This window comes from Sinocyclocheilus grahami, unplaced genomic scaffold (genome assembly GCF_001515645.1).
Source record: "Sinocyclocheilus grahami isolate Dianchi unplaced genomic scaffold, SAMN03320097.WGS_v1.1 scaffold51.1, whole genome shotgun sequence".
NCBI lineage: Eukaryota > Metazoa > Chordata > Actinopteri > Cypriniformes > Cyprinidae > Sinocyclocheilus > Sinocyclocheilus grahami.
In genome coordinates, this window is record NW_015505230.1 from 319,538 (window position 1) to 332,859 (window position 13,322).

Genomic DNA, 13,322 nt, shown 5'->3' on the forward strand with positions numbered 1-13,322 from the left:
ATCTTTGGAAACACTCTTTTAGAGAGAGCGCTGAAGCGCCCAGGGGGAGGTCGCGGCAAGACCACAGAATGAAAGCTGCAGCCCGCCGAGAGAGATTCATTTTTTAAAGTGTTGAATGTTACATTTGTCCTATCTGCTTTCCATTTTATTTTTTAAATATTAAAATTAAATAATGTTACTTTTACAGTTTTTAATAAGAACTGAATCATTTCTATTTATTTTCCAATTCATTTTACAACTTGTATTTTTCATAACAAAGGATTGTCCCTGATATTGCTGCCATTGCCCAAAACTACATTACACCAAGCATTTTATAGAACAGCTGAGTTTCAATTTGATTATGATGTAAATGAGAGTGACATAGAAGCATATCTTTGCTAGAAGTCATATTTAAAAGATCAGAAGTGCCTTTCATTTTCTAGATTTTTACATCATGATCTGAAAGTAGCTTTATTGGGTGTCATTACTAAACCAGTCAGTATTTGCAAATTGTAATTCAGAAACTAACTATGTCTTGTTACTTGTGTAAGATCAAAGGAAATTGAATGCTAACTTGTATTAGCAAGTCCAAGTTATTCTCTAAAAAAGTATAAGAAATGTCATGACTGTCATACATCATTACTATCATACAATATAAAAGATTCACACTGTCACACATTATTCAAAAATCCACTTCAAAGATGATCATGGACTTGATCAAAATTAAGGCAAGGCACATTTATTTCTAGATCACATCTAAAAACACCCAGTGCTGACCAAAGTGCTGTACATAAACCCTGACAAATAAAACAACATATGTGACACTGGAGCACAAAACCAGTCTTAAGTCACTGGGGTATATTTGTAGCAATAGCCAAAAATACATTGTATTGGTCAAAATTATGGATTTTTCCTTTATGCCAAAAATCATTAGGATATTAAGTAAAGATCATGTTTCATGAAGATATTTTGTAAATTGCCTACCATAAATATATCTAAACTTAATTTTTGATTAGTAATATGCATTGCTAAGGACTTCATTTGGATAACTTTAAAGGCGATTTTCTCAATATTTAAATTTTTTTGCACCCTCAGATTCCAGATATTCAAATAATCGTATCTCGACCAAATATTGTCCTATACAAACACCTAACAAACCATACATCAATGGAAAGCTTATGTATTCAGCTTTCATGTGATGTATAAATCTCAATTTTGAAAAATTGACACTTAAGACTGGTTTTGTGGCCCAGGGTCACATATAATAAAATCAACAAGAACACATGTAAACTAATAAAACTACAATGATTCAAAAGCCAGAGTAAAAAAAGCATGGCCTTTGACACCATTGAACAGCTTGAACGGTTACGTAAATAGGTAGGAATTTAATGCACCACGTTGAACTAGTTAAAATCATATCTTTCTGGTAGAACATTTTTGTTGGAGGTTGTAAATTTTTATTCCTCTACAATACCATTACCTTTTGGTGTACCTCAGGGAACAGTCTTGGACACTTTTCGTTGTATTTGCTTCCTTTAGATTCGACTTTTTCGGAAGCATAATATTCTGTATCATTTTTACATGCATGATACCCAGCCAAACCTCCGCTTGAAACATTGAAAAAATTATGACCTGCACTTTTTTTGGGGGGGGATCTTCTTGCAGAGGTAACTTGCTGGTTCGCAGCTAACTTTCTTCAACTGAATGAAACTTAAAAAAAAAAAAAATATATATATATATATATGGTCTGCTGGGTTTTGTTGTGGATCAGTAATTAATTGATAAATCAAAGTCACTGGTGATATATGAACAGACATTCCCTTCAGCAGGTTCCAGGGCTTCTGGGAGAAGAGAGAATTGAAAGATGTTAAGGACATACATTGATGCCTGCAGCTCTCAGAGCAGTAAAGACATTTGTCATCCCAGAATTAATACATCTCACATGGCTGCAATTGTCTCAAGGGCATAAAAGAGGGATATGCTTGAATACAAGATGTGCCGCTATGCATGAATTAATGTACAGGTAGTTAAGAGAATGTTTTACAGGATAGGCATCAGGGAACGACTTCAGAAAATGTCACAAACCAGATCTTGAAGAAATAATAATGTATGTGAGATTTTTTTTCCTTGTTTGTTTTGTTTTGCAGTGATTATGGTTTTGAGAGAAGAGGGGATGGAAACTGTCTGCCTGCATTTTGGTTCAACCCTTCTACGTTGTCTCAAAGCTGTAGCCAAGGGCAAAACTACCTCAACAGCACTGGGTAAGCTTCATGTATATACAGTATGTAGACTCTTCTTCATCATGCTGGGGTTTTACTCTTCTTATGTTGACATTTATTCACTGATGGCTAAATCGGACCTGCAAACATATTTTTGCCATCTTTATTAGTTTTTTTATGTCCATATAGTATTTTTTTATTTTTATTATTTATTTATTTTATTTCATTTTTAGTGAAATTTTTGACAGACATTTTTAGTGAAAAAGTTTTAGTACACCAAGTTTAACTAAATTAAAATTAGTTTAGGTCTTAAGTTACTATAATAACCCTGCTATTTGGCATATATATATATATATATATATATATATATATATATATTATATTATCAAGATGTGCCGCTATGCATGAATTAATGTACAGGTAGTTAAGAGAATGTTTTACAGGATAGGCATCAGGGAACGACTTCAGAAAATGTCACAAACCAGATCTTGAAGAAATAATAATGTATGTGAGATTTTTTTTCCTTGTTTGTTTTGTTTTGCAGTGATTATGGTTTTGAGAGAAGAGGGGATGGAAACTGTCTGCCTGCATTTTGGTTCAACCCTTCTACGTTGTCTCAAAGCTGTAGCCAAGGGCAAAACTACCTATAATCATATATTTCTTCTGCATGTATATACAGTATGTAGACTCTTCTTCATCATGCTGGGGTTTTACTCTTCTAGCACTAAACCAATCTTGTTTTAGGAAAGTGTTTTTTTTTATTAAGTGAGCCATGATTTAAACGTATTGTGCTGATGAGCAGGCACAAGCCATATTGACGTGAGCAGGTTTTTAAACTTTCTGGAGATTGTGGTGTCCGTCTTTACGACAACGTTCTAGACAGACAATCCATACAAAGAGACCTAGCTGGACAGATAACACTGTGTAATGGAAAGACTTCATTTAAACCTAATTTAAAACCAACATCAGTCAGAAAGCATATCCATTCAGAGCAAGAGTGCGAAATTACAGACAAAGAAAGAGACAGAGAAAGAATGTGATTATCATTTTCAGAGATTGTGTCAGAGCTGCCACATAAATTGTGGTCAAAACCAATTCATCCTCCAACAAAAAACCAGAGCTGCTCAGAATGGATCTGTCAGGCATGTTGTATTCAAATGGATAAATACAATGACCCATAAGTATTCAGACACTGAGTCACAATGTGAGTGTCACTGAGTTAGATAATGTCAAACCATCAAATAATTTCTCTCAAAAGAGAGACACATTTCAAACTAGTTTTTGATTTCGTTGTGTTTTTCAGGTATCGTAAAGTGGTTGCGAATAACTGCACAAAAGGAGTGAAGGAGATGTACACAGCCAGGAAACAGCAATGTCTGAACCGCCCCCCACGAGGTTTAGTCCTGACAACCCGTGATGACAAACTCACAGCCAATATGGGCAGCAATGTGACCTTCCTGGTGCGGCTAGAGGAGGTAAGATCATGATGATGGTCATCTGAATCTGATGAACTCAGCTAAGGGAAAATGATAGTTTCATTGATCTGATCATTTAAAATGCTGCATGGCCAGAAGCTATAATTATGAGCCTGGTATTGAGTCAAGACCTAAATTATACAGTAATAATTATTAAATTGATGCGCCAACTCCATGTGAGCAGATTATCAATGATCAGATATCAGGATGTCCATGTAGCAGATTAAATTATTATTTCTGTCAGCCAAAGCAGTGGTTCTCAATTAGTTTTGCTTCAGGACTCAGATTTAACATCAGACATAAAGTGGCAAAAACAGTATCTAATGTTCTTATGTTTTATTTTCTTAGTTCTTATAAATGTTAAAATTACAGTGTTTTACAGTTTTTTTTTTTTATAAATTCCTATATTCTTGTTGGCCCAGCAATGTGCATAATTATATTTTTTTGTACAATTAATATAAAAACATTATTATAAAGTAAATAAATAGTTATAATTAGTATTATTTTTTATTAAATATAATAAAGTTATAATTAGGCACACAGACTTTGACATTACTAACAAAATATATGAGAGGCATTTTCTCTATTTTAAGGCAAGACACCCAAGTGAATAGGTACTAATATATGATAATAGATAATAGATATAAATACTAATCACCATTCTTCCCTGATTACATTAAGAAGGACAGACATTTTTGTATTCCAAGTTTTTGGAATGCAAATGATGCATTATTTTCAATTTGCACTAATCGCCAGAAATCTAAAAGTTGGCTATAGTCAGGTGCAAAATTCTTGTCAAATCATACAGTCATTGTTTGAAAGAGTTCAAATACCCGAAAGATGCTGGAAAACCAAACAATTTGTGGGACCTGAAGTTTTTTAACTGTTTTCTAATTGTTCAGGACAAACAAGGGTCTCCTGAACAGCAATCACAAAAAAAAAAAACAGCTTTGGATCATCCAGGTAACAACACCGTTTTATGGTTCAAGCGCATGTAAACTTTTGAACTTGGTCATTTTTATAAATTCAACTATTATTTTCTCTTGTGGACTATATGCAAACTTATTTTTTGTACTTTTTTGTATGATCCCATAATACTGCAGATATGTAAAATTTTGACCACAACTGTGTGTGTGTGTACACATGAACAAACCCCATGTGTAAAAACCTTCTGAATATTATACAAGAATAAAGTTTGGTAAGTGCTACTGAAGTGGAGAGTTCTTGCTCAGTGCATGAGAGAAAAATAAATTGAGGAGGGGGGGGCGGATCTTTAAAGATGTGTATTGTATCTGAAATCTGCAGACACAAGTACATAAAGTGCAATAAAATAAAAGTGTAATTTCGAAATGTTTTCCACTAGTCTGAAACAACACATTATGAAAAGCCAAACAGCTCAAAATCTCAAGGTTTACCAGTGTATTAAATAAAATAAAATAAATATCTGTTTTTACCTATAGTGCCTTAGAATTTGATGCACTTTTTTATTTTGATTTCCTACAAAGGCATGTTTATATTTTTAGATGAATTTTATCATTTGCATTTAGCATTGTTTTTTATCTGCTATTCTCAACCCTGACATAACAGATCTGCAGCCTATTTTAGATTGCAAATCACCGTTTGAAAATCACTGATATAGACAAAGTATTCATTGGATTTGCAGTTGAAAATAGTATGTGCTTTTTACTTGTCAACTGATAGAAAACTTGACTCGTCTATAACCATGAGTGTTTACTTTACATGATGGTCAGATTCGGGTCTAAGTGAGCTGTTGTTGGTGGACCAGACTTTCAGACCAGTCTGGCTAAGTGAGACTACCATTGAGCTCTATATGTGACCATTTACACCCACACAGGTCATTTTGACATTCTAGAATCTTTCCATAATTTGTTGTCCTCTGCTCCGAGCTGTGCTGGAGCTCTGGCAGATGAAAAGTCTTCACTCTGTACAGATGGTATGGTGCAAGCCGGATACATATTACAAGCCTACTGGGGAATAGCTTTTCATTGAGGTGCAATGCACACATGGTCACACATATTCTCTCTTGGTTTCTTTCTCTCTCTCTCTCTCTCTCACACACACACACACGCTCACACATGCTCATTCCAGGTAAAGTGTTTCTCCCTAGGCGTCTCACCACAGCAGAGTTGTCACATTACAGTATGATGAGATGAGAAAATGAGGGCTTATTCCTTTCGTTAAGAGAGAGAGGGAGAGAGAGAGAGAGAGAGAGAGAGAGAGAGAGATGGGCTAAGAATTCCATCTATTTATATTCATGAGGGTCAGAGCCGGGCTGTTTCTTAGGCAAATCAAATGGACCTTAATATTTAATGCCTTTAAGGTGCAACACAGTATTTTTTTTTCTTTTTTAAACAGGGACAGCAGCTCAAGGTTTTCAGGTTGGAAAACATAGAAGCAGTCTGTCTGTCTGTCTGTCTGTCTGTCTGTCTGTCTGTCTGTCTGTCTGTCTGTCTGTCTCCTTTTTTTAATAGAACGTTCAAAAGAACAAAATATATTTGAAATAGAAATCTTTCGTAACACTAAATGTCTTTACTCAATGTCTTTATCAATTTAATGCATCCTTGCTGAATAAAATTATTAATTTCTCTCCAGAAAAAAAAAAACTATTGACCTTAAACTTTTGAACTGTATTGTATTATTGTATTCTAATAATTTTAAGTTTTACTATCTTACCCTATTTTGCTTCTTAAATGTGCAATGTATTAATCATGTGTTGATATTTTTACTGGACAAGCAGATACAAATGCTAATGAAAATCGTTATTCCTTCATTCCTTCATGCAGTGAAGTAGTTCCCTAGGGGGGCATTGCTGAGGGGCATTTCCAAAATGGCAGCAGCTAAACTGCGTGAACTGACTTCCCTCAAAAAGGGCTTTGTCTGAACCTCATGAGCTCAGCAGAAATTGTGTCCTGACCGTCATTATACAAACTGTTCCTCCTGTCAGTCATCTTGTCCTTCCTCCTCCCAGTGTAGTTATGATTTTCTGCACAAAGTGGCATGAAATATCTTAAAAGCAACCCGGTGCACATGCTTGCGCACAATCGCACAGAACTATTGACCTTAAACTTTTGAACTGTATTGTATTATTGTATTCTAATAATTTTAAGTTTTACTATCTTACCCTATTTTGCTTCTTAAATGTGCAATGTATTAATCATGTGTTGATATTTTTACTGGACAAGCAGATACAAATGCTAATGAAAATCGTTATTCATTCATTCCTTCATGCAGTGAAGTAGTTCCCTAGGGGGGCATTGCTGAGGGGCATTTCCAAAATGGCAGCAGCTAAACTGCGTGAACTGACTTCCCTCAAAAAGGGCTTTGTCTGAACCTCATGAGCTCAGCAGAAATTGTGTCCTGACCGTCATTATACAAACTGTTCCTCCTGTCAGTCATCTTGTCCTTCCTCCTCCCAGTGTAGTTATGATTTTCTGCACAAAGTGGCATGAAATATCTTAAAAGCAACCCGGTGCACATGCTTGCGCAGAAACGCACAGAGGCGGACCGATTTTCACAGTCAGCAGTGCCTAAAAGTAAACAGACAGGACTAAACCAGCTTTGGATTTGTCACTATGCAGGGCAGAATCACACACCCCCTTCCTTCATGTGCTGCTAATGCAGTGTTACAAATTAATATCCCAATAGCATTAGGCTACAATGTGTTAATGGCGGAAAGAGAGAAAGGAGGGAGATTTGGGGATGCATAAGCATGGATTTGGGAATTTCGCGCACACAAACACACACACACATACAGTACGCTTCTCTTGCACCCATAGCCAGATGTAGAGCCTGAAGCACAGTGTTTTGGGATGGTTCAAGGCATGAACTCAACCTAATCTCAACGTTCTTATCCTTTTCTTTGTTTTCTCTGTTTTTGATGTTTTTAACTGGCTGTTTTAGCAGTTTTATATTTATAACTAGTGCTAATGGTTGGTTTTTTGGGCAGATGTTTCAGGCGTTGCACCAGTGGCGGTTCAAGTGTCAGAAGATATGCAAGGCTTATAAACACAAATATCTGTGGATTGCTATTGGGCCTTTCATTTGTGTACTATTGGACTGTGATTTCCATATTTTCTGACTTAAATTGTGATTCAGAGGGGGAACATTATGCAATTTTGAGTAATGAAGCTCCACAGTTTAACATTTGAGAGCAATTAAATTAAGACAGCCATAAATATTAGTATTGAAATGTTACATTTTTTTGTGTAAAATTCTTATTCTTATTTTTATTATCATTATTATAATTTATTTTAATTATTGATTTGTTTCTTTATTGGATTGTATATATATATTTTCTATAATAATAATAATATGTTTGCCTTCTGTTTGATCACATGCCTGATGATATACTTAAAAATATATCATGATATGTTGCATATTTTCATTTTAATTTAACCAATATTTTTAATATAACTGTAGTTAAAGCTAAAAAGGTTCTGCTAACCTTAATACCTTACTCAAGAATGCTCAGATAAAGTCAGACATCTTGCTTTAACTCTGTATGTCTGGCTTGTGTAAAAAAAGTAAAAAAATAAAAAATAAAAATATTATATATATATATATATATATATATATATATCATATGCTAATATTGTATATGTAAATGATATTGCACGATTTATCCCAATAGTCAAAAGTCTATATCCGGCAGACTGTTATTACTGTTTGGATTGGATCTAATAGAATCAAGAAATTACATTTATTGAGGATTCATTATTTCCTCCCACCCACATATTAAACTGTAAAAAAAAAATATTATGAAGTTCTTTTAGCTTACAAAAAGGACAGAATACTTTACAGCAGACTCACTCAAGGCCATATGACTCATATTTACGGTTATATTCACCATGCAATATCGTATCTCATAAACAGCAATTATGATTGCGGTGGATTGCAATTGACCCATCAGGATGAGTAAGCCAAACCAACACAATATAGAGTATAACATATATATTACATATCAAAAGTAATATGACGGGTTCACACAGGAAGTTGAAATACATTCTGAGAGGTAATTAATTTTCTCTGTAAATAAGCAGCTCCTTTGTCTGATTTCACATAGGAAGCAAAGTTACGGCAGGAATGAACTCATGGGCTGAAAACAATGCTTTGTGTTTGAAAACAGATGGGACGGTGTCTGTGTAAGCAGTATGGTGACGTTACCTGCAGCTGTTTTTGGTCGCAGCTGCCAGACTCAGTGATTAAGGAAAGTGTGCTAAAGAGTTGTTGTAATAATTAGACTTGACTCTGCATGTTGTTTTTAGGGCGACTCTATGAGGACAAACATTCAGCTGGATTTTGGAGACGGTACGGCCGTGTCCTACTCCAACCTGAGCTGGACGCAGGAGGGCATCAGGCACGTGTACCGCAGTGCTGGGATCTTCAGAGTAACAGTGCAGGCGGAGAACAGCCTCGGGTTCGACACATCAGCCCTCTACCTGCATGTGACATGTAGGTTTCACACATATACACACAAATGAGTTACTACTTCAGTGTTTATTTTTGGTCATGAAGTTGGGTGCTTTGTTATTTCAGGTGCATTGTATTACATTCTCCATTTTGCTGAGGTTACATTATATTATAACATTGTAGAATTTTTGTCTTAACTTTTAGTAAAAATATCTAAACATCTTTGATGAATTTATTTGTGTATAGCACTGTATAAGATAATAAGACTTGTTTGTCAGAAAATATATCTTGAATTAGGTTTATATTTCCTAATTCATTAGTCGGTTATACTTTATTTTAAGGTGTCCTTGTTACAGTGTAATTATACTGAGTAATATTAATTAACTGCATGTACTTACTATATGGTTAGGGTTAGGAATTTGGTTTGGCTTAGGGTTACTTGCATGTAATTATGCATAATTAATTGTTATTATAATAGTAAGTACATGTAACGTGTAACAAGGACACCTTAAAATAAAGTGTCACCCATTAGTCAATTAGTTCAAGCTTACATTTCAGTAAATGTTGGTAGATATGTGAAAAATAATTTTTCAAAAGACACTTTTCAGAAAGAGTATTTATTACGTAAATAATATGCTTTAAAATAATATATTAAAGTGTGAACAAAATGTAATGTTTTCAGAAACTTAATTGGTTTTATTCATTTAATTGAATTGTCAATTGCAGTTAAATGAAAATGTATTATATTTATATTATATGCAGTTCACTGAGCTTTTATATAGCTTTTTTAACCTACTTAAGAATAACTTGTTAACTTAAGTATGTCTTTATGTAATTTCATAATTACTTTTGTTGCACTGACAAGCATTTAACTAAAATATACTTTGTCATTTCTATTTATGTTACTTACACTATTTACATTACAAACTTGTATGTCATGTATTTCAATATATTTGTAATTACACGTTTGTAATAAAGAAGTTGCAGTTTAACACATTTACAGTATATTAACTTTAAATACAATATCGAATAACAGTCATATGTATGTATGTATATATGTATGTATGTATATATATATATATATATATAAGATTTGAAGTACACTACAAGTACAAGTAATTCTTACTAAGACAAAAATAATTATATAATAATAATTAAAAATGCAATAAAAATGATTATTTCACTATGGTTCCGTATCCTACTTTATGTAGCACACAAATTATACAACAAATACTATTGACTGTCTTGTCTACTCTGTTAAATAATCTTCAAATTTATACAGATACATTGGTAGCCACATAGACAATAAAGTGGCTGGGCACTGGTTTGCAAACATTTGAATAAGCATCTCTTAAACACAAACTGTGCAGAATACTCTAGGTAGGTGACTTTCATAGTTGCTCTGCCAAAATCTGCATGTGTCTATCAACTCCACAGGTGTGGTAGACTGCGGTGCTTTTAGCTCCACTTTTCACAAACAAACAGAGGGTGGGCACTTGTGATCAGATGAGAGCAATTAGGTCCACAATTTATTTCCTGATGTGTATTAAAATACCGAAGCAGAATTATTTAATAAAATAAATATTGGTTGGACTATTTAAATAAGCCAAGAACACAGTATTGCACAACAATGCAGAGAGATCTCAGATGAATGAATATATGATAGATGACATAAATTATAGTAAGGACCAATTTTAATGATCTATGCTCATTTGGTCATTTGTTCATGTCTTTGTGCATACTTACTATGTATGGGTCACAATAGTTGACTAGTTGTCCAAATAGTTTATAATCTTTCTAACCTTTTTTTTTATTATTTTGGCATTTTTATTGCTAATGCTTCAGTTAGCGTGTTGTACTTTAGGTGTTAGACTGTTAGCTCATTAAAACTCTCTTGGAAAAGTTACTTGTTTAAATTCATGTATCCGCTACAGCTATACACATGCTGACTGACTTCTGAGCATCCCACGGCGAGTGTTGCATTTTTAAAATGCTGTGCCAAGTAAAATATATGATAGATGACATAAATTATAGTAAGGACCAATTTTAATGATATATGCTCATTTGGTCATTTGTTCATGTCTTTGTGCATACTTACTATGTATGGGTCACAATAGTTGACTAGTTGTCCAAATAGTTTATAATCTTTCTAACCTTTTTTTTTTATTATTTTGGCATTTTTATTGCTAATGCTTCAGTTAGCGTGTTGTACTTTAGGTGTTAGACTGTTAGCTCATTAAAACTCTCTTGGAAAAGTTACTTGTTTAAATTCATGTATCCGCTACAGCTATACACATGCTGACTGACTTCTGAGCATCCCACGGCGAGTGTTGCATTTTTAAAATGCTGTGCCAAGTAAAAAATACTCAAACTTTTAAAAACAGGTCTCAAGACCCCTGCGTTCTGTTTCCGTCTAGCTGTTTTTGAACAGCGTCCAATCAGGGAAAGGTGAAGCCGAAACCAGTCTAATTATACAAGACCAAATAGTGAACTAGTTATTCATCCCACGGGCTAGTTGATTTTGCTAAATATTTAGTTTTTGCACACCCCTTGCCCTGTTTGATGTTCTTGTATTGTCTATGTGTGTGTGTGTGTGTGTGTGTGTGTGTGTTTCAGGCCCTGTGGAGCATATTCAGCTGCTGGCTCCATATGTGGTCATTAAGAATAAGGAGGTGAACTTGACGGCAGTGGTCTGGCCTTCTAATTTCAGAACACTCACCTATTTCTGGTGGCTGGGGAACAACACGGAGGTACAACCAGCACTTAATTACAGATTTTCTGCCTCGCTTTGTTGGGCAAAGGCCTCCGAGACATTTTACGGTAGAAGATAAACAGAACAGGAGCAATGAACCGTTAATAATGTAGTTCTTGTCGTGTTTGTGGTATTTACAGTAGATGTGTTCTTTAGTTTATGCTTGTTTGCCCTGAAACATCAATAAAGCTGTTGGTGCTATTCATTTTAAAAGAGTTTCCTTTTCAAGTCATTGAGCTTACAAATAACAAAAAATTTGATTTTCTGTGTGCCGTTGGATTGTGTTTTGATTGTTTTTGTTTTGTATCCACTACATTTGTGGTGCTAGCCCATAATTACGTTGGACAGCAGTGTTTCTCACACGTTCAGCACCGAGGGCATGGTCACCGTCACTGTTCAGGTCTCGTCAGGGGACTTTATACTACAGGACACCAGAAGCATCGCCATACAAGGTGAGTGATCAAATATGACATAGTATTGATGATAGGTTCTGCACTTTAGATTTCAATTTTTTTCTTTTTTTATGGCAAGGGCACATTAAAAATGTCTTGGAAAATTTCTATCATGCCTTAACTAAAAATTAAAGACCAACAAAATAAACCAAGGAAATAACTTGCACGCTTGCTAAATACTCCAATAAATCAATCAATCAATCAATAAAATTAAATATAGATTTTTGAGTATTTTAAAGCATTTAAGAAGTATTTGAGCCATTTTATATACTGTGTGTGTGTGTGGCCAGATAGATAGATAGATAGATAGATAGATAGATAGGTGTGTGTGTGTGTGTGTGGCCAGATGGATGGATAGATAGATAGATAGATAGATAGATAGATAGATAGATAGATAGATAGATAGATAGATAGATAGATAGATAGATAGATAGATGTGTGTGTGTGTAGCCAGATAGATAGATAGATAGATAGATAGATAGGTGTGTGTTTGTGGCCAGATAGATAGATAGATAGATAGATAGGTGTGTGTGTGTGTGGCCAGATGGATGGATAGATAGATAGATAGATAGATGTGTGTGTGTGTAGCCAGATAGATAGATAGATAGATAGATAGATAGATAGATGTGTGTGTGTGTCTGTGTGTGTGTAGCCAGATAGATAGATAGATAGATAGATAGATAGGTGTGTGTTTGTGGCCAGATAGATAGATAGATAGATAGATAGATAGATAGATAGATGTGTGTGCGTGTGTAGCCAGATAGATAGATAGATAGATGGATGGATGGATGGATAGATAGATAGATAGACAGACAGACAGACAGACAGACACAGACGGACAGACAGACAGGTGTGTGTAGCCAGATAGATAGATAGGTGTGTGTAGCCAGATAGATAGATAGATAGATAGATAGATAGATGTGTGTGTGTCTGTGCGTGTGTAGCCAGATAGATAGATAGATGGACGGACGGACGGACGGACGGACGGACGGACGGACGGACGGACGGAAGATCG

At 34.7% G+C, this 13,322-nt stretch overlaps 1 protein-coding gene across 1 annotated transcript in view; it reads left to right on the top strand.

Annotated features, from left to right (window-relative positions):
* The window catches only part of LOC107583213 (VPS10 domain-containing receptor SorCS3-like), a 96,914-nt gene that overhangs the window by 74,643 nt on the left and 8,949 nt on the right, over positions 1-13,322 (top strand). The window contains exons 12-16 of the mRNA XM_016269363.1: positions 2,127-2,240; positions 3,502-3,673; positions 8,959-9,145; positions 11,720-11,853; positions 12,184-12,307. Coding sequence (XP_016124849.1) covers positions 2,127-2,240; positions 3,502-3,673; positions 8,959-9,145; positions 11,720-11,853; positions 12,184-12,307 — 731 coding nt within the window. The remainder of the gene's footprint in view (positions 1-2,126; positions 2,241-3,501; positions 3,674-8,958; positions 9,146-11,719; positions 11,854-12,183; positions 12,308-13,322) is intronic.